We start from the raw sequence: 26,608 nt of genomic DNA on the forward strand, positions 1-26,608 counted from the left end.
GGGGGACTTCTCTAGTAGAATTTACATTCCAGTAGAAGAAGTGACAATAAATGAGAAATAATGTTAAAAAAAAAGCAAGAAAAACGTGGTAAGGAATGTTGATGGTATCTTGCAGCGTTTTGGTATCCAGTACTTAGTGTACATCAGTGTGCCGTACGTAACACATTACAAAATTGATACACTTATCTCTGTACACTCTTTTAGTAAATTAATGGCGCTCTTTTCTTATTCCTGTTTCATTGAAAGGAGGGAGTTTTGTGCATGTACAGCAAATTAGAGGTGAAATGGAGAGTAATACTGTTTCTATTTTATAATCCCCATTTGCTTATTCATCATTGCTGGTCCAGTTAGGGGAAATCTAGGTTCTTAATTGTCCCCATTGCTGCTTCTCCATCTTGTCCACTGCCCTTTAGAGCACATTCTTAATGATCAGGTCATTCTGGGATTGTTAGTAAACTATCCTGTGAGTAAATTTGAAAACAAATGATGTAAATGAGTTTTGAGGTAAAGTTTGGTTGTATATAAATTTGAAGAATTTTGTAATAATTCCTACTTATATAGGTCTATTTGGGAATAAATTAGAATATTCTATTTGTTGGGTTTTATACATTGTCAGATCTATTTGTTGGCATTTTGTTTTGCTTAGGAGTATGATGCATAAGAAGATGCTTCATTTTTCTTTGTGAGCTTTTGTGTGCTAAGCCTTTTGTGTACTAAGCCTTTTGTGTACTAAGCCTTGTTCTAGGGACTGAGAATCCAGCAGTGGGTAGAGTAAGTCCTGTCTTTGTCAGAGCTGGCTTAAGTCAAGTTGGGAGGATTCTGATAATAAGTAAATGGCATATTTAGCATCAAAGAGTGCAGGAGGGGAGTACAGCAGAGGAGAAAATACAAAGCTGATGAGCCCCTGGGTGGGAGTGCTGACTGTCATGAAGGTGTTGCTTGATGGGGAAGCCATGGTGGGCTTTGTGGTCAAGCCCAGTTGAGGAGAAGCACGCAGGGAGGCAGGGAAAGAGCCTTTAGAGTAGAAGGCAGCGCAGGGAGTCAGGACCGTGGATGCTTAGCATTCTGTGATCACTCAGGCGATGTGGGATTGTCATAAGATGGGAAAGCCACTGGAAAATTTGGGAGCAGAGAGGACAAAATAATCTCAGGTTTTAAAAACTCTGGCTAGTGTGTTAGGTTTAGGTGAGGGAGCAAGGCAGAAGAGGGCCACTAGCAGGGCTAGTGAACTAGCTGAGGGAGACAGGGGCAGAGAGTGGCTGCATTCTGGACGTAGGCTGAAAGAAAAGCTGGCCGGCCAGAGTGGCTGGTGACCTCTGAGCAGCGAAGGAGACAGGCAGGGTGTTGGGGCCCCAGCAAGAGAACCCACTGGCTGCTGATAGGAGGGGGTATGCGAGATAGTCAGGTGTGTGCGGGTGTGAGGAACCTGTGGAGCGGGTCAGGTGTGTGCGGGTGTGAGGAACCTGTGGAGCAGAATTGGAGATGTTGAGTCAGTCTGCTGCTGGGCTCTTGGCCTGGCATCTGAGGAAGGGTTTGAACCCAGTGGGTGATGGAGTTTGATTTACTTGCTTAAAAATGGGTGATGGCATTCATTGTTCTCAAGCAGTGTACGTACTGATCTTTTTATTTCAACGAGTTTGACGTACAGCAAGTAGTGGGATGAAATGCTTGATGTGGTTTAGGGGTTGGCTTGGCTGTTAGTCCTGTGGTAAATCTGAAGAAATAGGAGGACCATAGGTCAAAGAACTACTTAAGAAATTACTGGGGAAATTCCAGCTCCTGAGCCTTAGTTTCTTGAAGGGTTGGGTTTGTCATGTTTTCCTCGGTTGTTCTAGGAAGTGATGAAATAACCTAGATTGGAGTACAGGTAATAGGATTACTGTCTGGAAAATAGTGCTGCTGCTTTGTTTTCCTTAGTTTATTTTAAAAACAGGTGGTATATTATTTTTAATTCGTTAGTTTAAAATTTAAATTTATTTCAATATTTGGCATATCATATATCTTTTGCAATAGCTCCCAGAAGTTATTAATTTTGGTGAAGCTTGGTATTTTTGAAGGGTATGTCCCCCTCGTTTAAGTCACTACTTCAACTGCTTAAACTGAAAGTCCATAACAGCTCACTGAGTTTCAAAATTGAATGTTTCTGACTGGTCATCTTATTTCAGTCAGTTTTTAGTTGAATTTGGTAGAGGCAAAAATGGATGATTAAAAATCATGTCTCAGAAAATGTGCCTGATTCTTCATTTGATTTGCGATACACTGCTTTCAGCAGAAAACAGTGCCATCCATCATGGTATAGGCACACTCATTAATTAAAACAGGTTGAGTACTCCAGTCTGAAACCTAGAATTGGAAATGCTCCAGAGTCTGGAAAGTTCTGAGCACTGACATGAAGTCCTGACCTCAAGTAGTGGGTTTCAGTCAAAGTGCAGATGCACAAAGTATTGTCTAAAATCGCCTCCAGGCTGTGTTTATAAGGTGAAAATTAAACAAGGGAATTTTGTGTTTGGATGTGGGTCCCAGCTCACATTTATTTCTCATATATTCGCAAATATCCCCAGATCTGAAAAAATCCAGAAGCCAAAACACTTTGTCTCAAGCATTTAGGGTAAGGGATACTCCATCTGTTGTTGTTGAGACTTAATGTAATTATGTCTTTTATTTGAGAAGGTTATTGCTCAGTCTTATCATTCAGAAAATGTTCTAGTGTTGTGTAGTTTTTGAAAAAAAATTATGAAAAATTCTAGATCTTATGCAAAAATTCAAGTAGTAATGTGACATTTAAATGTATTCAGAATTATTTACTATGTATATTTTAATATAAAATGGCTAGATAAGGGCAGCTTTACTCCGTAAGTGGCACTTTATTTTTCTTAGGATAAACTCTTTAAATTTTGTCACTATATAACCAGAATCTAGAAACTTAGTTGTTCATAAAGTATTAAATTATAACAATGATATCAGCATTTTTCTTTCTGTTGCTGTTGTTTTGTATTTTAATATGTGTTTCTGTGTTATAGAATGATATTTAAAACAATAATTTGAGTTACTTCAACTGTGAAAAAAAAATTAGACTAAAATTGTTAAAAATTTAACTGAAATCTTTTTTTGTAATTGGTATCTTTAGATCCAAAGGCGGAAACCAGATTATACATCACAGTTAATGATTTTGAATTTCATGTCTACAACCGTTCGGATCTTTATGGACACCTTCAAGAGTTGTTTGGTTTGGAGCCAACAATAATTCCACCTAAGAAAGATGATGATAAAACCCGGGAAAATGGGAGAACAAGAACCCAGTCCAAAATTGAAAGGTTGAAAATCATACCTGAATTTTACTAATTTCTAGCATTTAAACCTTTGCCTTTATTAGAATGTGACTGATACTGTTCACCTAGACACAATCTAATCTTTCTTTCTAATTTAACTAAAAACTTTTTGTTTTTTAAAATAATTATGTAATCATTTAAAATTAAAATAATACAGAATTATATAATGTCAAAAAAGTTGTTTCCCTACAAATGGTTTCTACTTCACTCCATATTAAAAACTACTGATATTAATTTTTTATGTTTTTGAGTTCATTTACATGAATGTTTTAAGGTTCATATGCAAATATTTGACCTTTTTTTGTGAGTTTCTGAAAATCATATGTTTCCCATATAGTGTGTGTAGTTTCCTTGTTATGGAGAAGTGTATCTTTAACTTCACCTATCTGTATATGTAAGTCCATTTTGTTTTGCCTGCTGGGCACTCATTGTATACTGGGAAGTGCACAGCTAATGTTAAGTATATCTGAGGGAGTATCCTTCAGGTATTTAAGCTTTTCTTGGTCTTATTTTTTTTCTTCTCTTTAGAGTTAAAGTAAAAACAGAATCTCAAGACCCTGCATCTTCATGGCGATCACTTATTCCAGTCATAAAAGTCAATGTGAGCACAGTAAGTAAATTGTGTTATAGTTAAATGTTTGGTGGGTTCAAAACATAGAACGTTTTATTTTTGCAAATATAACTTTCATTTCTCTAGGTTGTGAAAGAATTTTAGCACCAATACTGTTTTAGGATAAGTTTCTTAGATTGTAAAGCTTATTTATTTACAAGAGTTTAAACTAGTTTGAACTTCACTTTAAATTTCTTCAAATACTGGTATACATTGACCAACAGAATGATTTAAATAGCATATAGTGCTGAGCTGGAATCATTTACTTGTTTCTTGAAAATGTTTGCTGTTAGGTCAGCTTAATGGAGAAAAAAGGTGTAATATATGTCTTTTTATGTACTTTTTTTAGGGACGTTTGGCCTTTGGAAATCATTACCAACCTCAGACTCTGTGCATCAACTTTGATGATGCTTTCTTAACTTACACCACAAAACCACCTTCAAGTCACCTTGACCAATTCATGCATATTGTGAAAGGAAAGCTTGAAAATGTTCGAGTCATGCTTGTTCCTAGTCCGAGATATGTTGGTCTTCAAAATGATGAGTAAGAAAGCCTGATGGAAATAGTAACTTCTTTTGAACTAAGATGGGCATCACCTGGAATCTTCGGTGACCCTTATTTTCTTGCTATAGTTGTGTGATAATAGCTACATTTCTCAGTCTCCTAAACAGTGAACAGGTCTTCCTTGTGGGATCAATGGATATGCTGTCTAGCAGTAACGTGTGCTTTCAGATATGCTTCTGTATTGCCTATAGCTGTAGCTCTTCTCCTTCTCTCTGTAGTTGGGAAATTTATTTTGGGCAGTTAAGCCCTGATGTTTGTATAAGAAATGTACATTACAGGTGGATTTTTCTTTTCAGAAGGCATGGATAAAGTAAATTGAAGAGATTGGAGTACCATTTTTGAGTTAATGAATGTTGAAAATGAATCGGAATTACTCTTGAAAAATTAGTCAAGTTAGGGTGGTGCGGTTTTGAGACCCATATGACGCTTACATCCCAAATTGTTTTCCATCTAGTTTTTGAGGTGTGATTTTGTATTATTCAGTGAAAAGTAGCAGTGTGTATTTAAGAGACATGTTGTGTGGATGTTGCACACTAGACCCACCTCACAATGGTGAGATGCCCACCCTAGACTGGACTGGTCCCTGAGGAAGCCGCAGACTCATGACTCCTGCCTGACGCCAGGCCATACGTCCATAGATGGGATGATGGGCTTTTATGACCTTTGTTTTTTCTCAGCCGCTTTTTGTTTTTGTGCAGGAGCCTTTGGATGAATATGTGTGGTTTAAGTGTTTCTGGGTGGAGTTCCACTGTAGTGCCTCAGCTTTTATCCTTTTATTTTTGTGCATAGGCAATATGAAGTCTTATAAGGTTACAAGAAACACAGTTATTCCTTTTAGTTCTTACTCTTGACCTCCTTGCTATTACATTTCCCAAGAACTATCTAAAATGATAGAGAGAGGGTTTTTCCTTTTCTAATCCCAGGTGGCCGTGGGTCTGCCTGGCCATACTTTTCAAGATCATGGATTTGGTTAAACCTCTTCTGGAGTGCAATCAAGTCTGTGTTTTTGGGTACAGGTATAATACTGAATAAATCTGGATTTTTTTCCCCCAAGTTACTGGAGAGTGAGATCAGAAAGTGTTCTGCTATTAGTAACTTGTGTAAAGAGGTTTAAAATTATATTTTTCATTATTCAAAAGTGTGGAGCATCATTAATCTTTTTGATTTAATACATATTTAGAAGAAAATTTAGTTTGTATATATTATCTATGATTGAGAAGTTAATTTTGATGGAGAAGATAGATATTATAGTATGTGACAGAAGTTGTTAAAGTTTGTGGGAAATTGAAGATAGAGAAGCATTCATTCAGAGTTAAGTTCAAGGTGTTTGCTTTAAATTTATTTCAAGCTGTTCAACTAAATATTCTTAGAAATAAGCAATATTAAGTTGTTATTTTTATTATTTTCTTTTTTCTTATTTCATGTTTCTGAATGATTACAGCTTATTCTGATAAATAAAATGATATTTTGTGTTTGTTTTTAATAGCAATGATTTTAATTTTTTATTTCACATGAAAACTAATTTTTTTTCCCCTCTTGAGCTACCAGTAATTTACCAATAAATTTTCAGGGTCAATTTTATTATTTACCATAATACAGCATGTACCTGGGAACAGTTATTTGGATAATTGTATAGGTGAAGGATATTTTTCCCTTTTTAAGATGGTTCTTGGGTGTGCTTTGTAGCTATTCCTTTCCGTTTTTCACCTTTTACCACCATTAAGTAGGATATTGAACGTTTTGCTTTTCGGAGGTGTATTCAGCTTGCCCTCACCTCTGCTTCTTATAGACCACCAAGACTGATGGGAGAAGGCTTTGTGGTGATGCAGTCCAACGATGTCGACATCTATTACTACATGGATGAGCCAGGTACTGTGTTTTTGCGAGTGTGTTACATAGTGACGATTCTCTTCTGTGGAATGTACATATCTGATAATCTTTCTAATCTTCTTTCTTAGGGTATGGTATTAAAGGGATCAGTAAAATGATAAATGTGGTTATGGGAATGTCTCTAAAAATATGTGTCATTTCTTAGAAGTGTTTTAGACTAAAGAGAACAATATAGTATGTTACTTCAGACTCTGTTTTCATCCATAGACTTCAGCAATCTAGAATGCAGGCAGCCTCTAGTGAAGACCTTTAGGGGGTGCTGTTAGGATTGAAAGATCAAAATCTTGCTAGTGACTGTGCTTTGTAGGTGGCTTCCGTGCTTCCATTTGATAAAAGCTAAATGCTAGATCTTTTATATATATATTAATTGTAGATGGACACAATAACTTTATTTTATTTATTTTTATGTGGTTCTGAGGATTGAATCCAGGGCCTCAAATGTGTGAGGCGAGCGCTCTACCATTGAGCCACAACCACAGCCCCAGTGCTAGATCTTTTAAAGCCCTCTTTTGTACTTCAGCTTTTCCGACCTTTCAGGGGTTTTTGAGGCTCTGGGACTTTCTGGTCTCTTGAGCTGATGTGGGCTCTGATGGTGCAGAAGCAGGGTGGGTGCCTGCAGGGAAGCTGCAGCTCTCTGTCCTGTTAGCCGGCCTTGCAGTTTCTGCTGCCACACTCTCCCAGACAGAAGACTGGCTGATCTGGTAGAGCTTCCCTTGATGAAGCAGTAAAAATTATTAGTTTTATCAAATATTGACCCTTGACTAGAGTCATCTTAATATTTGGTACGATATAGTGGGTTAAACACAAAGCACTTCTGCCACATACCAGATATTCTGGTGTCTTGAAGAGAAGCATGTATGTGATGGAGTTGCACACCCAGTCATTTCCTTTTTACATGGAACACCGACTGATCTTGAAAGATGAATCAGAGACTTTGTTTTTGAGCTGACATGTGAAGTTAGAATTTTGGAAAATTTAGGACTATTTGGCAGTAACTCAATAATTAATAGCTTTCTAATGAAACTACCAGTGACACTAACAAGTGTGATTATAAAAATGTTTAAGAGTGAGTTTATCAACATTTGTGAAAGATCAGCGTGGTTATGTGAACTGCTGTTTTCCACATGACCAGTGTGTGCTTGCAAGGGTCATGTGTGGACAAGAGATGCATTCAGAATGCAACACCAGCATAAGACTGCCAAAAGTGCAGTGATCCGGTTTCAGATTACACATTGCGACTCATCTTTAAGAAGGTCCCACTTGTTGAATTTTGCTGTCATGTCAAAGAAGAATATCATCCAGCATTAGGTGAAAAGTCTACTGAAATGCTGCTCCTTTTCTGAGTACATGTCTGTTGAGGCCAGGTTTTATTCAAGTCCTTCAACAGCAGATTGAATGCAGAAGCAGCTTTGAAAATCCACCTGATTTCTATTAAGCTAGACACTACAGAGATTTGCCAAAATGAAGAACAATACCAACATTTCTCACTAAATTATTTTGGTTTTGAAAATATAGTTTTTCTTCATTAAGAATGAAATGAAAACTCCAATTTCATTAAAATAGTTATTTTTCATTTTTATACTATTTTTATTTAGTATTTTATTATGTTGATATATAGTGAGTTGATTTTTAAAATAAAATTACTTAATGTTTACAACAAAAATTTATTATTTTGAATAGAACCTTAAATGGGCTTAACTTTAGTCTCTTTTGGGGATCCTTTTTGGGGTTCTTGATTTTTAAGAATGTAAAGAAAGGTTCCTGAAGCCAACACGTTTAGAACTGCTTATTTAAGGAAACTTCCTAATGGTCTTTTTAAGTAACTGCTTTTAAATTGTATGTTCTGGAATACAGGACTTGTTCCAGAAGAAACAGAAGAAAGCATTGAAGGAGAAATAAGCAGTGAAGATTGCAAATTACAAGACTTACCTCCATGTTGGGGGCTCGATATAGTCTGTGGTAAAGGAACAGATTTTAATTACGGACCCTGGGCTGATAGGCAGAGGTACTTAAGTAAATTATATCTCCAATAAAGTCTTTCAAATGCATTGAAATAGTAGCTTATTTTTTTATGTGCTGTCTTATGATGGCAGAATAAATTGTCACTAAATATTTTGATCCAATAGTAACTTGTTTTATGGAGAAACCTCAAGCAAGTTGTCTCCAAAAGGAGGAACTCATTTATCAGAAAGATTCATTAACAGCATATTTATTCATTTCTTTGATTTTTCTTTTGTATTTATTGAACAATTTATTTATTAACTCTCTACTATGTAGCAGAGTAATGAAGAGATGGGGGTTTAAAAATAAAAGACATACATACACAGTTCAGTTTTAGTGGGGGAGGAGAAAGCAAGTTGTGTGAAGGGCTGTATAGAGGTAAGTAAAGGGTCTTGAAGATGTGCCCAGGAAGGCACTGCATCTGTTTCCCAGGGAGGCCTAAACTGATCACTGCCCATGGGGTAGCTTAACCAAAGCTTCTTTCTCACAGTTCTGGAGGCCAAAGGCTCTCCATCAAGGTGGTGGTGAGGTTGGTTCCTTCTGAGGACTGGGAGGGAAGGAGGTGCCCCAGGCCTTTTCCTGGGCTTGTAGGTGGCTGCTTTCTCCTGGTGTCTTCATGTGGTCTCCCTTGTGTATGTTGGTGGCCAGACTTCCTCTTCTCCTAGGGACACAAGTCATACTGCATCAGGATGTACCACAGTGGCCTCATTTTAATGCTATTATTCTCTAAAGACCCTTTCTCCAAATACAGCCCTGTTTTAGATACTAGGGTTAGGATTTAAACATGAAATTTTAGGGTACAGTTCAGCTTACAATAGGTACATAATTCATATTGAAGATTGGGGAGAGAAGACTTAGAAAAGGCTTTTGTAGAGGTAGCAGTTTAGAGTTTGCTAGGCAAAGAAGGGACTGAGTATTGAGGCAAATACATGAGAAAAGTGGAGAATTGTCCTGTGTTTTACAGGTGAAGGAGTTCTGTAGTAATAAGAAGTAGGGATCGTATACTGAGAATAATGTAGAGTGTCTCACAGTTTTTCGTTTTTCTTTCTTTTTTTTATTTTTATATTTTGGGACAGTTTTGCTACAATGCCCAGGCTATCCTTGAACTCCTGATTAAAGCTCAACTGCTTTTCTGCCTCAGCTTCCTGAGTAGCTGATTCTGTAAGCTTGTGCCACTGTGCCCATCTGACTCAAAGATTTTTATTAATCATTCTATTACCTTAAAATAATTTTTTATTTTTAATATATTATTAATGTTTTTCCACTTATTAAAGAAAACAAAGGGACATTTTTCACTAATTAGGAATTAATTCAAATAGACATTGCTTAATGTTTTTCTCTACATGAGTTAGCTTTCTTGAATAGAAAAGTATGTGTTGAGTCACATACTAAGGCAGTTTTTACTGGGCTATTGATGTGTTAATGAAAGATTTGAAAGACCACTGATACCGATTTTTGATGTTCTGAGTTTTTTTGAATACTTTTTAAAGTTTCAGATTATGCTATGAATGTACTCTTAGTGAGAAGGATATGCCTTGTCAAAGAATATGCTCTTCCTTTACTTACTGTTTTGGTGCTGGGGGTCAAACCAGCATCTTGCACACGACAAGGCAAGGGCTCTGTTTGTCCTCCTGGTCTTACTGTTCTCTAGTATACATGGCTGTGTGCCTCACTAGTAGTTAATTAAGGTTGTATGATAAATGAGTAGTTTGTTATTTGAAAACTCTTGGAATGTGCTAATGGAGAATTCACTAAGTTCTGGGTTAGGTTGAAACTTGAAAGTTTCAGAGTAAATTCACTAAGTTCTGGGTTAGGTTGAAACTTGAATGTAAACAGAGCTTAAAATTCCAGTTAGCAGATACTTTTCACATTATTGGATTTTAATTTTCCTTTAATGGCAAAATTTTTCCTACAATAAATCATGCTGTATTTGCTTTGTATCCAGTTGAAAATGAAGGATTTCAGATTCCAGAAAGTAAAATAGCTACAGCTATTTCAACTGCATGCAGAAATCTTAAGGGAAATTCATTTTCTTTGGCTGGACTAACAGTTATATATTTTTGAAAGGAAAACAAAATAGAAGAATGCCTTAACACAGACACATGAAACATTTTTATAGTTTTAGCAATAGAATGAGGTGTGATTCTTCCTAAAATACATTTAATATGTTTAAAAAATGAATAGTGCATATTTACATAAAAACCCTAACTAAAATTCTTATAATACATAATTAAGTTCACTTTGGCTACATAAAGTCTTTGTATTATATGGAGAAATAAAACGAAAATTAATATGAGTTAGAAATTTGCTTTCTCAACTCCCTTCAGTATATATTCTTCCTCTGCTAAGAGAGAACAGCAACATACTTCATAACCTGAACTTAGCAAATGCACTCAAGTTTATTCAAGACAAGGATCTGTTTTTCACATACTTTAGTTCACTGGTGTGAGTGAAGTGTGCTTCCTCACTTGCATGTACAAAGTCCTCAGGGAGCCCTCTGCTTTTCTTCCTCCCCATATTGAATTTCCACTTGAATATGATCAGCAGTCAACAGTGACTAGTACTGTCATTTTCTTACCATTTAAGTATGTCAGAAATATAGGAAGAAATTTTGGCAGTCTTGCTGTTGAATCATTTGCTCAGAGTTTCGAGGAGTTCTTGATCTCTGATAGGGCATAGTTTTAGCATATAGATTAAAAAAATTTTAAATTTTAAATGACAGTAGAATGCATTTATGCACTTTGATATACGTAGATGAGATATATTTTTTCTAAGTGTACATGTTGCAAAATCATACTGGTCATGTAGTCACATATATACATACAGTAATAATGTCTGTTTCATTCACCTATCTTTCCTATCCTCACATCTCTTCCCATCACTTCCCTCTACCTAATCTAAGGTAACGCTGTTCTTCCCTAGGGACCCCCACCTTATTGTGAATTAGCATCCACATATTAGAGAAAACATTTGGCTTTTGGTTTTGTGGGATTGGCTTATTTCACTTAGCATGATAGTCTCCAACTCTAATTGTTTACTGGTAAATGCCATAATTTCCCTCCTCTTTAAAGCTGAGTAATATTCCATTGAGTATATATATCGCACTTTCTTTATCCATTCATCTATTGAGGGGCACCTAGGTTGGTTTCACAGTTTAGCTAATGTGAATTGAGCTGCTATATACATTGATGTGGCTGTGTCATTATAGTATGCTGATTTTAAGTCCTTTGGGTATAAAACAAGGAGTGGAATAGCTGGGTCAAATGATGGTTCCATTCCAAGTTTTCTGAGGAATCTCCATACTGTTTTCCATAGTGGTTACACCAATTTGCAGTCTGACCAGCAATGTATAAGTGTACCTTTTTCCCCACATCCTCGCCAACACTTATTGTTGCCTGTGTTCTTGATGATTGCCATTCAAACAGGAGTGAGATGAAATCTTAGAGTTGTTTTGATTCACATTTCTCTAATTGCTAGTGATGATAAACATTTTTTTTTCATATTTTTGTTGATTGATTGTATTTCTTCTTCTGTGAAGTGTCTGTTCTGTTCCTTAGCCCATTTATTGATTGGGTTATTTGGTTTTTTGGTGTTAAGTTTTTTGAGTTCTTTATGTATCCTAGAGATTTAATGCTTTATCAGAGGTGCATGTGGTAAAGATTTTCTCTCAATCTGTAGGCTCTCTCCTCACGTTATTGATTGTTTCCTTTGCTGAGAAGAAGCTTTTTTAATTTGAATCCATCCCATTTATTGATTCTTGATTTTACTTCTTGTGCTTTAGGAGTCTTGTTAAGAAAGTCAGATCCTAGGCTGACGTGGTGAAGATTTGGGCCTAATTTTTTCTTCTGTTTGCTCAGGGTCTCTGTTCTAGTGGCTAAGCCTTTGATCTACTTTGAGTTAATTTTTGTGCAGGATGAGAGCTAGAGGTTTAATTTCATTTGGCTATCTTTTCTTCAGTGAATGTTTTTGGCACCCTTGTCTAGTATGAGATAACCGTATTTATGTGGATTTGACTCTGTGTCCTCTGTTCTGTACCATTGGTCTACAGTTCTATTTTGGTGCCAATACCATGCTGTTTTCGTTACTGTAGCTCTGTAGTACAGTTGAAGGTCTGGTATTGTGATGCCTCCTGCTTCTTTTCTTGCTAAGGATTGCTTTAGCTATTCTGGGTCTCTTATATTTCCAAATAAATTTCATGATTGCTTTTTCTATTTCTATGAAGAATGTCATTGGGATTTTAATAAGAATTTAATTAAATCTGTATGCTTTTGGTAATATGACACTATTAATTCTGCCTATCCAGGAGCATGGGAGATCTTTTCATCTTTAATTTCTTTCTTTAGTGTTCTGTAGTTTTCATTGTAGAGGTCTTTCACCTTTTGTTAGATTGATTCTCAAGTATTTTATTTTATTTTTTTGAGGCTATTGTGAATGGAGTAGTTTTCCTAATTTCTCTTTCAGTGGATTCATTGCTGATGTATAAGAATGTGTTTGACTTATGGATGTTGATTTTATATCCTGCTACTTTGCTGAATTCATTTATGAGTTCTAGAAGTTTTCTGGTGGAATTTTTTGGATTTTCTAGATAGAGAATCATGTCATCAGCAAATAGAGTTTGAGTTGTTCTTTACCTATTTGTGTCCCTTTAATTTCTTTCTTTTGTCTAATTGCTCTGGCTAGAATTGTAAGGATGATGTTGAATAGAAGTGGTGAAAGAGGACATCCTTGTCTTATTCTAGTTTTTATCTTTAGCAGGAGTGCTCCCAATTTTTCTCCATTTAGAATGATGCTGGCCTTGGGTTTGACAACTATCTCTAGTTTTTCTAGTGTTTTGAACGTGAATCTGAGTTATATTTTGTCAAATGCTTTTTCTGCATCTATTGAGGTGATCATGATTCTTGTTTTTAAGTCCATTAATATGATGAATCATGTTTATTTATTTATTTTTTTTTGTATTTTGAACCAACCCTGCATCCCTGGGATGAATCCCACTTGATCATGGTTCCCTATCTTTTTAATATATTTTTGTATGTGATTTAGCATATAGATTTTGATGTTAATTCTACTACCAGTGATTCTGAATCTTCAAGGTATTATTCAGCTTTATGATAATTCTTCTTATGAATTTTTCATGACAGTTTGAGATAGAGCCTATTAGATTGAAACTTAATTTGTAGGTGATAATTTTGACAATGTAAGCATTCCTGACATTGGCTGTTTAGTGCTTTTACTCAAAGTGCTTTCATTGAAGTATTTCCGCACAAGGTCCTCATCACCTAGTGAGATACATAGGACAGATGTGTGACCCCATCAAACCTGTGAGCAAGTGGGGCTGCAGAGAGGTTAAGTGGTTTGGGGAAAGTAGTGAAGCGATAGCCTCAAAAATTGAGGTCTAGATCAGCTGATCATCCTACTGCCCACTGCTCTTGTCCTTCTGTTACCTCCTGGAGTGCGCAGTCACCTAGAAGTTTTGTTTTTGTTTTTGTATGTTTGTGTGCCTTAGTCAAAACATTTGCAGAACGTAAGTTTGTTTTTATTTTCATCTAGTGATGTGAGTCTTGTGAGTCTCTATTTTAATTTTGTTCTATTCAACTGTTTTTTCCCCTGTCTTTTATTCCAAGTACCGTTTCTGTCACTGCTGACTCCTTCCCCAGCCCTCCTATCTCCTCTGAGTTATTAGCAGCATTAGGTTAGTGCGGTAACATAAGACACTGATTTTTCATCAGACAATAAGGGGCAGACAAATAACTAGAGCCTGGGTTTCATTTTTTTTTTTTAAAGAAATTTGTTGCTCTTCATCCTATTTATAGTATCTATTAAAAACAGTGACTATGGAAATAATAAAAACTCTTCATGTGCCACACACTGCTCTGTCTTTTCCACGATGTAGTTATTTAGTGTTCAAAACCACTCTAAGGTCTGTTACGTTTTTCCTGTGTTAAGGATGCAGAAGCAGGTCAGGGCTTCTCAGAAAGATTAAGTAATGAATCCAGGGTGAAATAATCATTCTAATTAAGCTATCCTTTGTCAGTTCTTTTCTTTTCTTTTCTTTCTTTCTTTTTTTTTTTTTTTAACCATTTGAACAGTTGAAAAACTTGTAAAATGTTTTAAATTGCTCATAACAATTGAATAGTCAAAATTCGTCTTGCCTGTGTCTCAGCTGGGTCATAGAATATTTATTAAGTGTGAAAGCTCATTGATCTCTGGAAGTGTAAAACATTGAAGAAAACAGTCTTATTTTAAAACAGGGTAACAATGATAATGTAAAGATAGAATGTTGATTTGGGTCCCTTCTCGGAGACTATGTTGTTTGAATAACAGGACATTGCTCTTTCTACTTTCTCATATAGGGATTGCTTATGGAAGTTTTTCTTTCCACCTGACTATCAAATTCTGAAAGTCTCTGAAATTGCACAGCCTGGAAGACCAAGACAGATTCTTGCTTTTGAGCTACGAATGAATATTATTGCAGATGCTACAATTGACTTGCTGTTTACTAAAAATAGGGTAATAATTGTAATAATGAAGTGGAAAATCTTATTTAGAATTTGAAAACTATTTTTTAGAATATTTTCCTTTTGACTTATTTTATACTTAGATTTATTTCCATGAGCTTCTTCCTTCTCCCCCCAAATAGTTACATGGGTGCTGCTTTCATCATAATTTTACTACATGCCCAAACTAGAAGAGTTGATGGCGATGATGGTGATGATAGTCAAGCTGCATGTTCTGTTCTGGTTCATCATCTGAATGAACCATCTGAACTTTCATTCATTAGCCGAATGAAAAATCTGGCTGAATTGTTTTTGTGTATTTTTAGTATAAATTTGAACTTTTGTTTTTATTGCATATCAATTGATAATTATTTCTTCTGTGATAATAACTAAAAAGTAAAGATGATGGGGAATATAATGAAAATATTTTATATGAGTTAAAATTTCTTTTGGCAGGAAACAAATGCTGTACATGTGAATGTAGGAGCTGGCTCATATTTAGAAATTAATATTCCAATGACAGTTGAAGAAAATGGTAAGCTATGATTATTTTTAGTTTTAAATGATTAGAAAAGTAATATATAAATAATAGTTTTTAATCCTCTTAGAGTGATATTAATAGGTTTTAATTTTAAACATTTTAATGTTTTTATCTTTTAATTAACTTTATTTTTTAGTTAATATGTAAAAACAGAAGATTGTATTTATAAGGGGTACTGTGTGATGTTTTCATGCATTTATTGGGTACTATTCAAGTTAGGATAAATCCTTTCGTCCCTCAGACACTTATCATTCCTTTATGGTAAAAACATTCAAAATCCTTTCATCTAGCTTTTGAAACACACTGTACGTTATCATTAACTACAGTCACCCTGTTGTGTAACTGCACATCAGAACTTCTTAGTCCTCTTCTGTGTATAATGAAGCACTCATTGATACATCTTTCCCCATCCTCCTCTCCCCTGTTTCTCTCTGCCCTCTCTCTCCATAGCCTCTGGTAACCATCATCTTACCCTCCACTTTGATGACATCAACTTTTTAGGTTCCTCATGAGTGAGATTATGTGATAGTTATGTTTCTGTGCCTGACTTATTTCACTTATGCCTCCAGTTCCATCCATGTTGTTGTAAATGACAGAATCTCATTCCTTTTTATGGCTGAATAGTATTCCATTGTGTGTTTCATTCCAAGAAAATGAAATACCATTTTGTTATGCGTTCACCAGTTGGTGGACATTTAGGCAACTTCCATTTCTTAGCTCTTGTGCTGCAGTGATCATGGGTGTGCAGGTGTCTCTTTGACATAGCGATTTTATTTCCTTTGGATATGTACCCAGCAGTGGGATTGCTGGGAGATATGGTGGTTCTTTTTAATTTGTTGAGGAAGCTTCATATTATTTTCTGTGATAGCAATACTAATTTATATTCCCATTAGCAGATGTGGGACTATTTTAATATTTTGATGTGCCTGTGGTTATTAAGTTATTACATAATTAAATTATTTGCCTAGAGAGAAGGGGACAATTTTCTAATCAATTTAGATCTTAAATTCTGTGCAAGTTTCAAAAGACACATCCTGCTAAGTCCTGAAGGAGAGGCCTGATATTCTATAGGACTGGCTGATTCAGAGTACGCAGTTGGAAAGAAGCATCTGTTAGAAAGACCTTACTTATGGTATATGATAGGAAAGAAAGCAGTTTGAGTTTGCACAGAATTGATAGCAGTTTAGTTAAGGGAGTGCATCTATGTTTTTAAACTGATGATTGTATAGAAAATAGTATTTGTACATTTTAGTACAGTGTATAAATAATGGTACGAATAATGACACACCAGAGTAAGGGGAGTCACCCAGGATGGAGGGGATCAGTGCTTGAGCATAGGGTTGTGGCAGGTTTGCACTCTTTGAGTTTGGTATCTAAGGAAAGCCCAGTTAGGTTTTTGGCTATAAAGGTTAGTTGGCTTTTAAGATGACTCTCTGGAGGGAAAAGGAAAGGAAAATGTAAAAATTAAGTCCAAAATGGTTATCAGATTCATGTGTTTGGAGGAGAAAACTAGGCTCAGAACAGGATGGCTGTGGAACTAGCCATCTGTTAATGACTATAAATTAGTGTACATCCACGAGGACTTCATCAAAGAAGGAAATGTAATGCTCTCTAATTTTGTTGAAAATGGGTTTATTGTTGGGAAATTGTTAATACTTCAGGATTAAATATTGTTTGGAAATGATTATATATGGAACAGTTGAAAATGATAAAAATGTGTACCCTTTGGTTAATGGAAAAGAAAAATCATTGGAGCTGCAGTTATAGTAAGTAGTTGGAGACTGTCATTAAGAGAATAGACATGCATAGTCAGTCCTTTGTGTCCATGGATTCTGCATCCATGGATTTAATCTACTGTGAGTGGAAAATATTAGGAAAAAAATTCTGTCTGTACTGAACACATACAGACCCTTTGTTTTCATTCCCTAAACAACATAGTATAACAACAGTTTACACAGCATTTCCATTATATTAGATATTAAAAGTAATCTAGAGATAAAATATATGGGAGGGTGAGTGTAGGTGACATGCAGATACTATGTCATTTTATATGAGGAACTTGAGCCTGTGTAGACTTTGGTACCCAGGGATTCCTGGTACCTGTTCCCTGTGGATAACCAAGAGTCATCTGTGGTTTTGCACTGGAAAGGAGAGCGAGGATAGATACTGTGTGGAGATGGAGGTTTCTTCTGAGCTGTCTAAAATGAGAAGGATCCCCTATTATGTTAGCAAGCTCCCTGTCATTGGGTATATTTAGTGATCGATCACCATTTTTCAGGAATTTCTTCTTCGTGAGGTTGCAGGAGTTGGTTCTAGTCCAGAACTCTTAATTGCATGATTTTTTTCTTGTTCTGATTGTTTGTTGTGTTTATTAGGTTATACCCCTGCAATTAAAGGACAGCTGTTACATGTTGATGCCACCACCAGCATGCAGTACCGGACCCTTTTAGAAGCAGAAATGTTAGCAGTAAGTCTGAAGTGTATGATTATGAGCAAACTTGGTTTTCATTTTCTAATATAAAATTTAATTAGCCAGGAAGTCATTGAATGACCCCTCCTCAAGTTCGAGGACCACCAGGTGTTCTTCACCCCATCCTTGAGAAGAGAAGTCGATTCCCAGTGCGCTGGGCTTCCTTTGGCGTCTCTCTGTGGCTCTGCTTCTGGTGTGTGGGAAGTGAAAAGAAGGCAACGAAAAGGAGAAGAGCCATTAGAATATTGTTTTCAAACTTGATTTTGTGGCTGGCCTCATTTTCCTTTCTATATAAGGTTATTTTTCACCATTTCCTGGCCCTGTTGGATTCTTCCTCAGGGCTTACATAATGTTCATTGTGCTTTTCACTTGATGAATAAGGCAAAAGGAGGAGAATCTTACTGATACTCTGGATTGCTCTATGTGGGAACAGAAGCCTGGTGGAAATGCCCATGATGAAAATTGCAGGATGGGGACTCGCTGACCACACAGATATGTTTAAAATCAGAGAATGATGACTGCAACAGCAAAAGCTGGGGTGGAGTAGGACAGTTGGTATTCCCAGAAGGTCCTTTAAACAAACATCTCCTACATGACATGTGTACCTTAACAAGGAGATTTTCCAGATACCAAGACCGTTTCAGATACCATAAATATATATTAAACTTCATATTTAGCATTTTTATGAATTCTTGAGCTGCTGCTAGAGAATGCAGGTTGTGTGGCAGTGCTGCTCCTAGGCAGGCAGCTTTATGCTTTACAGAAACGCCATCCTTAGGAGAAGTACTAATGCCATTAGTGTGACAGTGTGCATTGCACTCCACCCGCCCTCTCTCTGAGCCTCTCACTCCACAGATGAGGGAGAGAAAGGAGCATATGGTTGCTACCCATTGGCTTAGCTAGAGTCCCGTGTCAGAACTTCAACCTGATTTGCCGTTGTCCAAGTTTTTTGACCCCTTCATGGCTTCATAGGAACTGGATGTCACTGGAGACACTGACCTTCAGCCTCAGCAATATTAAAATCTCTAAGGGACCTTCTGTTCAGCTCAGTAGGAAAATAAATTTTAATTACTCATCAGCATGTGAGCCTTCATCTCTAATGCTGTGCACACAGTGTCACATTTCAAGCTTTAACATTGTTGCTAACGTTTGTCCTGTAGTTCCACATCAATGCCAGCTACCCCCGAGTATGGAACATGCCACAGACGTGGCAGTGTGAATTGGAAGTTTATAAAGCCACCTACCACTTCATCTTTGCACAGAAGAACTTCTTTACAGGTATTTCTTAGTAAATACAGGTATAGTAAAATTTATCACAGCTTTTTTGTATTCATTTTACTTTTAAATTCAATATACATACTTTGATGACACAGTTCTTACTTTATTTTACAGGTAATTTTAGGCTGAGAATATAAAAGGGAAAATTTAAATATAGGCATTTTATGTTCTAACACAATTAAGAAAAAATATTATCCCAAAATTGAGTGTAGAAGGAAATTAAAGAACTCAATTTAGGCTAGTGTTTTATATCAGTTTAGTAAGGGGTTAAGATGAGGTTGGTGAATCAATTTTTCTGTCTTCCCCAATTAGGCATCAGTATAGCTTCATTGTTTCATTTTAATTATTGCAGCTTACTATAGTATACTCAAATAGACAAATATTGTTGTTTTTATTCTTAGTGTCCCTGTTTAACTTTCCCATTGGCATTTAAATTGATGCTATCTGTAGTTGAAAAAAGTTCTTTACCTCTTGCTATCTATACATATTTTGGGAGTGTTAATGACCAAGTCTTGGTCTGTGAGTAATAATTATTACTCCATAAAAATAAGTAGCATTTATTGATCTCTATAAGTAACTCCACAGGGTTGGTCTCAATGGTAGGATTGATGGTGACCCCACGGAAACCTAATATTGCTTAACTGTTTGTTCCACCCATCCGCCCAACTGTCCATCAGTCATTTATAAACGTATGGTCTGTGCTGAGTGCCAGTAGGTGTGTTGGGGTGTGGTAGAGATTAAGGCATGCATCCTTAGTGCTGTCCTGACATTACTTACCAGGGCGATGTTGGCTACTTTACTTCATCGTTTGTTTCAGTTGCCTTATTTGTGAAATAGGAATAAAAGTTTCCATTCTACTTTGCTATTGCTGGATTTTTGGCATGTTAAAATGTCTTCTACTGTAACATGTTCCGTCCTGTTGTTGTTTGAACAGGAGCCTCACCTGTGGACAGGCAGAGCTTCTGCCTTGCTGGAGTTAGGTACTGTTTGTGAAGGCTTGAGGCAGTGTCTGGAGTGTTCTACTCAAGTAGGAATTTTGAGAGTCCCTGGCAAGTTAAACTTTTGCAAGTGACATGAACACTGAGTGAATACTTCAGTTCATATTTATGAAAAAATGTCTTAAGGAATTTGTACATATTAAATAATTGAGTCCTCACAAAATGAATTTCATTGTTATCCTTATTTACAGGCAGGGAAAATGAGTTAGAGAGGTGAAACAGTTTGTTCAGAGCATACAGCTAGTAAGGTTGACTGAGCGGCATCCCAATTCAGTGGTCCCTTACATCAGCTACTTTTGACTGTAGCCTTTCCACCTCTTATTCCCATGAATCTTTTAAAATAGATTTCTATTTTCATGTACTAATCCTTCTCTTAGTGAATATATTGTTCATAATTTTAAAATTTTCTTTTGTAGTAGCACTTTCATTTAAACTGAATATTTGTTATTTTTAAATAGCCAAGTACACATTTTCTAAATTACAGGAGATTTTCCATACATTATCTTCTTTCTGTGACTCCAGTTTTTATGCTTCACCTTTTTGAAATTCACTCCTTTGGTTATTTTTTTCCTAAGATTCATTTGGAGAAATTTAAAATTATATTGAAAGGAACAAAAATAGACATTATCATCATTTAAATTCTCCTCTTCCAGGCTTAATAGCTTAATATTTGGTCATATTATATTGTTCTTAAAAGCTACAACTTATTCTCTGAAATAGGGTGACTCTATGGAGTAGTATTGCCTTAGACTTGGAGTGAGCATGCTTGGGCATGGTGCTGGAATTCCTTTCTCTATTAGTAGAAAACTACAGGAAAGAAGTTAACCAGGAAAGAAGTTAACCATCGGTTTATGAGGGAATTCCTGTTTCTTTCTTTTTTTTTTTTTAGAGAGAGAGTGAGACAGGGGGAGAGAGAGAGAGGGAGGGAGGGAGGGAGGGAGAGAGAATTTTTTTAATATTTATTTTTTAGTTTTCGGCGGACACAACATCTTTGTTTGTATGTGGTGCTGAGGATCAAACCCGGGCGGCACGCATGCCAGGCGAGCGCGCTACCGCTTGAGCCACATCCCCAGTCCCATGCCTGTTTCTTGATAGCCGTTCCTATGCCAATCACTTATCAGTAAGATAGACTTTTTTCTCATCAAGCTCTCAAAGATAGCTTTATGGGAACTGTAATAGTGAGTATCAGGAGGGATAACTTGAGGCAAAGGTAGACACTAAAGGCTCTTCCAGGAATACTGAAATTTGATTTACTCTGAGCAAGGCTCTAATATCAGGTGATTGACATTTCACGGGGTGTGGTATTAACCTAACAATTTAATCATGAAGTCAGGGTTGGTGGGTTTTTCAGGTGAACATTTAGCTGGCCATCTTGATAGCTTCTGAACTCCTTGCACAGTTGAGGGTAGTCATGAAGAATGTGCTTTCTTTTTCTCCTTAGATTATTTGGTAAGACCATTTGGTAATGAAAGAAGCTTTTGGTGAAAGAGAAATTCATGTTGACGTGCTTCTTGAGTTTCCTAATAAAAATATTTTGACATCATAGTTTTAAAATTTATCAGTAAGGATGCTGTAAAAACCATATGGTATGGAAGCTCTATTATGGAATAATTTGTTGAAATTTTAAAGAGGTTATTAAATTAAGATTTAATAACATAGAAATTTGCTATTATCTTTATAAAATTTCAGATGTTATTAAAATAGTAACATTTGTTAAACTAGTAATTGGCAAATAACTTTACAAAATTACATTGGTTTCCTGAGATAGTAGGTTACTTCAATTTATGTTTATTAGTAATTACATCTTATTCTGTTAACTAATAGTAGTGTAAAGTAGAGAAATGTAGTAGTATACATTCTACTGGTTCAAAACAAGCACTAAACGTGGCATCTGCCCACAGAGAATTATGGGCCTGTTACTCATGGGCATCTTTTGTGTTATATTATTAATCTCAAGTTCATTGGCGTGTGCACTAGACATAGACAAATGAAACACTATGAGACAGTATGTATGATTAGGGTAGATGTGAATGGTGAATCTAATAAATGCATGTGAGACCTAAGCACAGAGGAAATCACCATCTGCTGCAGGTAAGTTGGAGCAAAAAAGGATGAGTATTCAGGTCCAAAATGGTGTTTGTAAATGAACTTGGTAATTAACTAAGATTAGTATGGTATCTTGCTATTTGTATCATCTTCGCATGACTCCAAGGGAATAGCTGTTGTTATTATCCATAAGTGAACAGTGAGGAATACACACAGAAATAGTGAATGACTTGGGTAAACTTCATGAAGCTAGGAAGTGGAGGAGACATTTAAGAACAATTTTTGGACTGCAGACCCTGGTGTATGTAGTTTCTTGCTCAGGTTAAAGGTACTTGTTTTCCTTCAGCAGAGAGGATATGAAAGCAGTACAAGTCATCCTGAGAATCCAGCAGGGATGGGTTCCAGGATCCCATGTGGATACTAGAATCTGTGGATGCCCAAGTACCTTACATAAAATGGCACATTTTATGTAAACTGCACATATCATTCTTAAATCACTGCTACTTAGAATACCTAGCACAAAATGTAAATGCTATATAAGTATTACACTGTATTGTTTAGGAATAATGACAAGAAAACAGTTTCAGTGCCTGTTCAGTGCAGATGTAGTCTTTAAAATTTTTTTTTGACTTGTGCTTGATTGAATCCTTTGGTGCAAAACCCCTTGATATGTGCTGACTATACTTTAGACAGCATAAGAGGTCTGAGTAATAGTACTAGACTGTAAATTTTTACCAGGGAGAAAAGTGAGGAAACCAGCCTCATGAATAATAACTTTTACTGAGGAGTTGGCTAATTCCAGAGATTATTTTACATTGCCATAGTACCTAAGTACCATGCTAAAGAATAAGGTTTGGAAGTGGGCTAGAGCCAGGTTAGTCAGGCATGGCAGCTCTGAAAAGCAAGGGTTAGAAGTGAGCATCGTGTGAAGGATGACGTTGCATGAAGTGAAGGTAAATTGGATAAATTGAATTTTCTCATTTTTATCAGTAGAATAGATTAAAGCCATATGCCTTTTATTATGGATATAGTGAAACTCTATGTCTAATTAATATTAAGTTGTTGGAGCTTGATATTAAATGTATTATTTTGCGATTTTAATAAGGCAGGAATTTCCCTCTAATATATATATGTACCTGTTCTATATGTGGCAGCTAGATTTTAAATGGATTCCTATGATACATAAGATAAATATACTTAAGATAATCATTATTGAATTTCACTCATGCTTTTCAGTTTAAAGATTCCCCTTAAGAGTCAAAGAAAACTAAGTAGTAGTAGACTATAATTTTCCTTTAAGTATCTTTAATAAATGTTACCACTGTGGAGTGCTTACATTTTGCTAGTTACTTTGTTAAAACGTCACACAAATCATCTCTGTTCTCCTAATAAGTCTGGGAAGTTGTCCTTGTTCCGTAAAAGAGAAAACTGATAGGATTGACCCATAATGTCAGGATTGCTTGGCTGGTGGAGTAGAGCAGAGCTTCAACCCGGCACTGTCTGGCCTCACAGTCAGTGTGGCGTCACTTTGCTTCCAGTTGTTCCTTCTTCCACAGACACAAGTTCTGAGTTCACAGGCACGACACTGTGCCGTGGCACAGTGTGAGCACCCAGATGAGCTCGATGGAATTCCCTCCCCCTTTTTCAGAGAGAAAGGGAAAAGGGGAGAGAATTTCATCAAAAATAGAAGGAAGGTTTGTGGACTGGAGAAGGAGATTGAGGGGAGGGAGGAGGAATGAGACACGGGAAGAGAAGTGGAGTGACTGTGTCCGTGGGTGAAATGTGATCGCTGTCGTGTACATTCACAAGGCACTCACTAAAAGAAAGAAAAATACCCCATACCAAAGACTGTTTGTAACTCGCAGAAAGATCAGTCAAGTAGAGGAAGGAGTACGGTGGGGAGGAGGCGGGAAAGGAAGGAGGATGTGCTGGGGCAGAACTGAAACAAACCACATTCCACACTCTTATATGTGAACATGAGTCCTAACATACATGTCACTAAAAAGGACCCATTTCTTTGTTTTTGTTTTTGTTTTTTTTAAAGATGAGTGTGACACCTCTGTAAAAAAGATATTATTGCTGTGAGTATACAGTATATATAAATGATATGTAGAAGAAAGAGTTTTGGAAACCACTGTGTAGATCAGAGCTAATATCTTCATAGAGACAGCTTTTGCTTCTGCAGTTAAAAACAAGAAAACAAGGTACCAGAAGATAAATAGACTAAGTGTATGAACACAGTTTTACAAACTAAATTAAGACATATAATTCATTAGCAGTTAATAATGATTGATTATAAATTCTAAGAAAACCTAGCTATGTTTTATTCACCTTTAAAATCACACCATGTAGAGCCCTGTACACAGCTAAATACTGAGTAGATATTTGTTTTGTGAATAAACATTAAAAATGTTCAACTATATTTGTAATGAAGAAATTCATTTAAAATGAGTTTATTTTTTCAGTTATGAAATAGCAAGACCACCTACCTCTCTTACCCCATTGAAAAAAACCAGAGACATAGGTAGGAGTAAGTATGATGCAGCACAGCATATGAAGAAATATGTAGCGTGTGTGCATTTCAGGTAGTAGTACAAGTGGTTGATTTTTTTGGGAAGCAGCTCGGTGCTCTGTAACAGTCTTGAAAATTCCTCAGTTTTGACTCTGCGGTGCCCTCTCTGGAATCTGTTCTGAGAGTAATCCTAAGTATGTACAACACCTTGCACAAAAGTACACACTGACATGTTATATGTAGCAAAAAAAATTGGTGAGAGTCTAAGTGTCCAAGAGTGTGGAAAACAAATCTTGAATGGTAAATCTCTTTAATAAACAAAATTTATGTAAATGTGAGTAAATTAACATGAGAAGGTATTTTTCAGTCAAAAAGCAACACAAAACATAGTATAGTATAAAAAGCCATATAGAAAAAGAATTAGAAGGAAACGTATTCACAGCATTGAATTATTTATGAAATATCAGGCAACATTTATTTTTTTCTGTTTTCAAAAATTTCTTGAGAAAATAGATATATTAGATGAATAAAATTTTTAATTTGAAACTGACTAGTAACTCATTTAATATATTTTGTGAAAATATTTTAGTATAAAATTCTTTATACCTACAGAGGGCAAAAATTCATTTTGACTGTTGTTAGACTGAATGTATTTGTTTTTTGCTTAATTTTATTTAACTTTGTTTTGTACCCCAATGTTCTTAGATTTAATTCAAGACTGGTCGAGTGATAGTGCTCCAGACATTTTTTCATTTGTTCCGTATACATGGAATTTTAAAATCATGTTTCATCAATTTGAAATGATTTGGGCTGCTAATCAGCACAATTGGATTGACTGTTCCACTAAACAACAGGAAAATGGTAAGAAATTAAAAAAAAATTAGGGTCAGTATTTTTATTTCAATACATAATAACAAAGAAAATTAGTATTGATTTTGTAGTTTTAATAGGTACTAGAGTTGTTTTTTTTTTCCCCTCATTATCTTGTGAAACTTTCAGGACCATTTCAGAATATGCTTTGTACTGAGTGTCTTCTCTTAGGTTTAATTTTGTTTAGGTATGCAGTTAAAGTAATACTTATATTTAAATTTTATTGACATTAAAAGTAAATTTACTACTTCTTTTTTTTTCCTTTTTTTCTTTTTCTAGTGTATCTGGCAGCTTGTGGGGAAACACTGAACATTGATTTTCCTTTGCCTTTTACGGACTTTGTTCCAGCTACATGTAACACCAGGTTCTCTTTAAGAGTACGTATCACTGTTTGCATTGACAGTTCCACGGGTTTATTAGTACATGTGACTCCCCAGGGCTTACCTTTCCTCTCCCTTGCCTGTCTTCTTGCCACCCTAAAGCGTTTCAGTGTTCTTCCAGCGTCCCTAACATGAGTGTCGTGGAGTTCCTATTATTTTATTTTTATAGTTAACAGCTCCTAAGAAATTGACCAATTGAAAAAAAAAAGTCTCCAGAGTTGTTTATTTTCTTGGTGCTCAGTTCTGATCTCTGTAGCTCATCTATATTCTCTTAAGAACCTCTCCTAGCTGTAAGGTCTAGGCACTAATTTTATGCTTCCCTATGTTGATTGCTAATTGTAGCTGTGAATTCAGGGAGAACAACCACAAGCTCCTTCCTTCCCTTTATCTCAAAGGCAGGTTTAATGTACTTCTTAACTCATGATTTTGTGGAAGACCTAATTTTAGGGGATGGACAATCAGGAGTAAGTTGTATTAATGTTTGTTATGGTGGCAAAAAAAAAAAAAAGTAGCAGCAGTATTAATAGGAGCAGTTTATACCTAATACATATTTTTTAATCACATATGCATTATTTAATACTAATGAAATACAAAATGAGCAAACACCTTCATATTCTGTTAGTGT

At 35.9% G+C, this 26,608-nt stretch overlaps 1 protein-coding gene across 12 annotated transcripts in view; it reads left to right on the forward strand.

Moving 5' to 3' along the window:
• Bltp1 (bridge-like lipid transfer protein family member 1) overlaps nt 1–26,608 on the forward strand; it is a 203,334-nt gene that overhangs the window by 32,289 nt on the left and 144,437 nt on the right. For all 12 annotated transcript variants that reach the window (XM_048812004.1, XM_048812005.1, XM_048812000.1 and 9 more), the window contains 11 exons: nt 3,128–3,314; nt 3,858–3,939; nt 4,289–4,482; nt 6,293–6,372; nt 8,248–8,398; nt 14,745–14,901; nt 15,345–15,423; nt 17,805–17,896; nt 19,060–19,177; nt 25,439–25,594; nt 25,883–25,980. In XM_048812004.1, coding sequence (XP_048667961.1) covers nt 3,128–3,314; nt 3,858–3,939; nt 4,289–4,482; nt 6,293–6,372; nt 8,248–8,398; nt 14,745–14,901; nt 15,345–15,423; nt 17,805–17,896; nt 19,060–19,177; nt 25,439–25,594; nt 25,883–25,980 — 1,394 coding nt within the window. The remainder of the gene's footprint in view (nt 1–3,127; nt 3,315–3,857; nt 3,940–4,288; nt 4,483–6,292; nt 6,373–8,247; nt 8,399–14,744; nt 14,902–15,344; nt 15,424–17,804; nt 17,897–19,059; nt 19,178–25,438; nt 25,595–25,882; nt 25,981–26,608) is intronic.

This window comes from Marmota marmota, unplaced genomic scaffold (genome assembly GCF_001458135.2).
Source record: "Marmota marmota marmota unplaced genomic scaffold, marMar, whole genome shotgun sequence".
In the NCBI taxonomy this organism is placed as follows: Eukaryota; Metazoa; Chordata; class Mammalia; order Rodentia; family Sciuridae; genus Marmota; species Marmota marmota.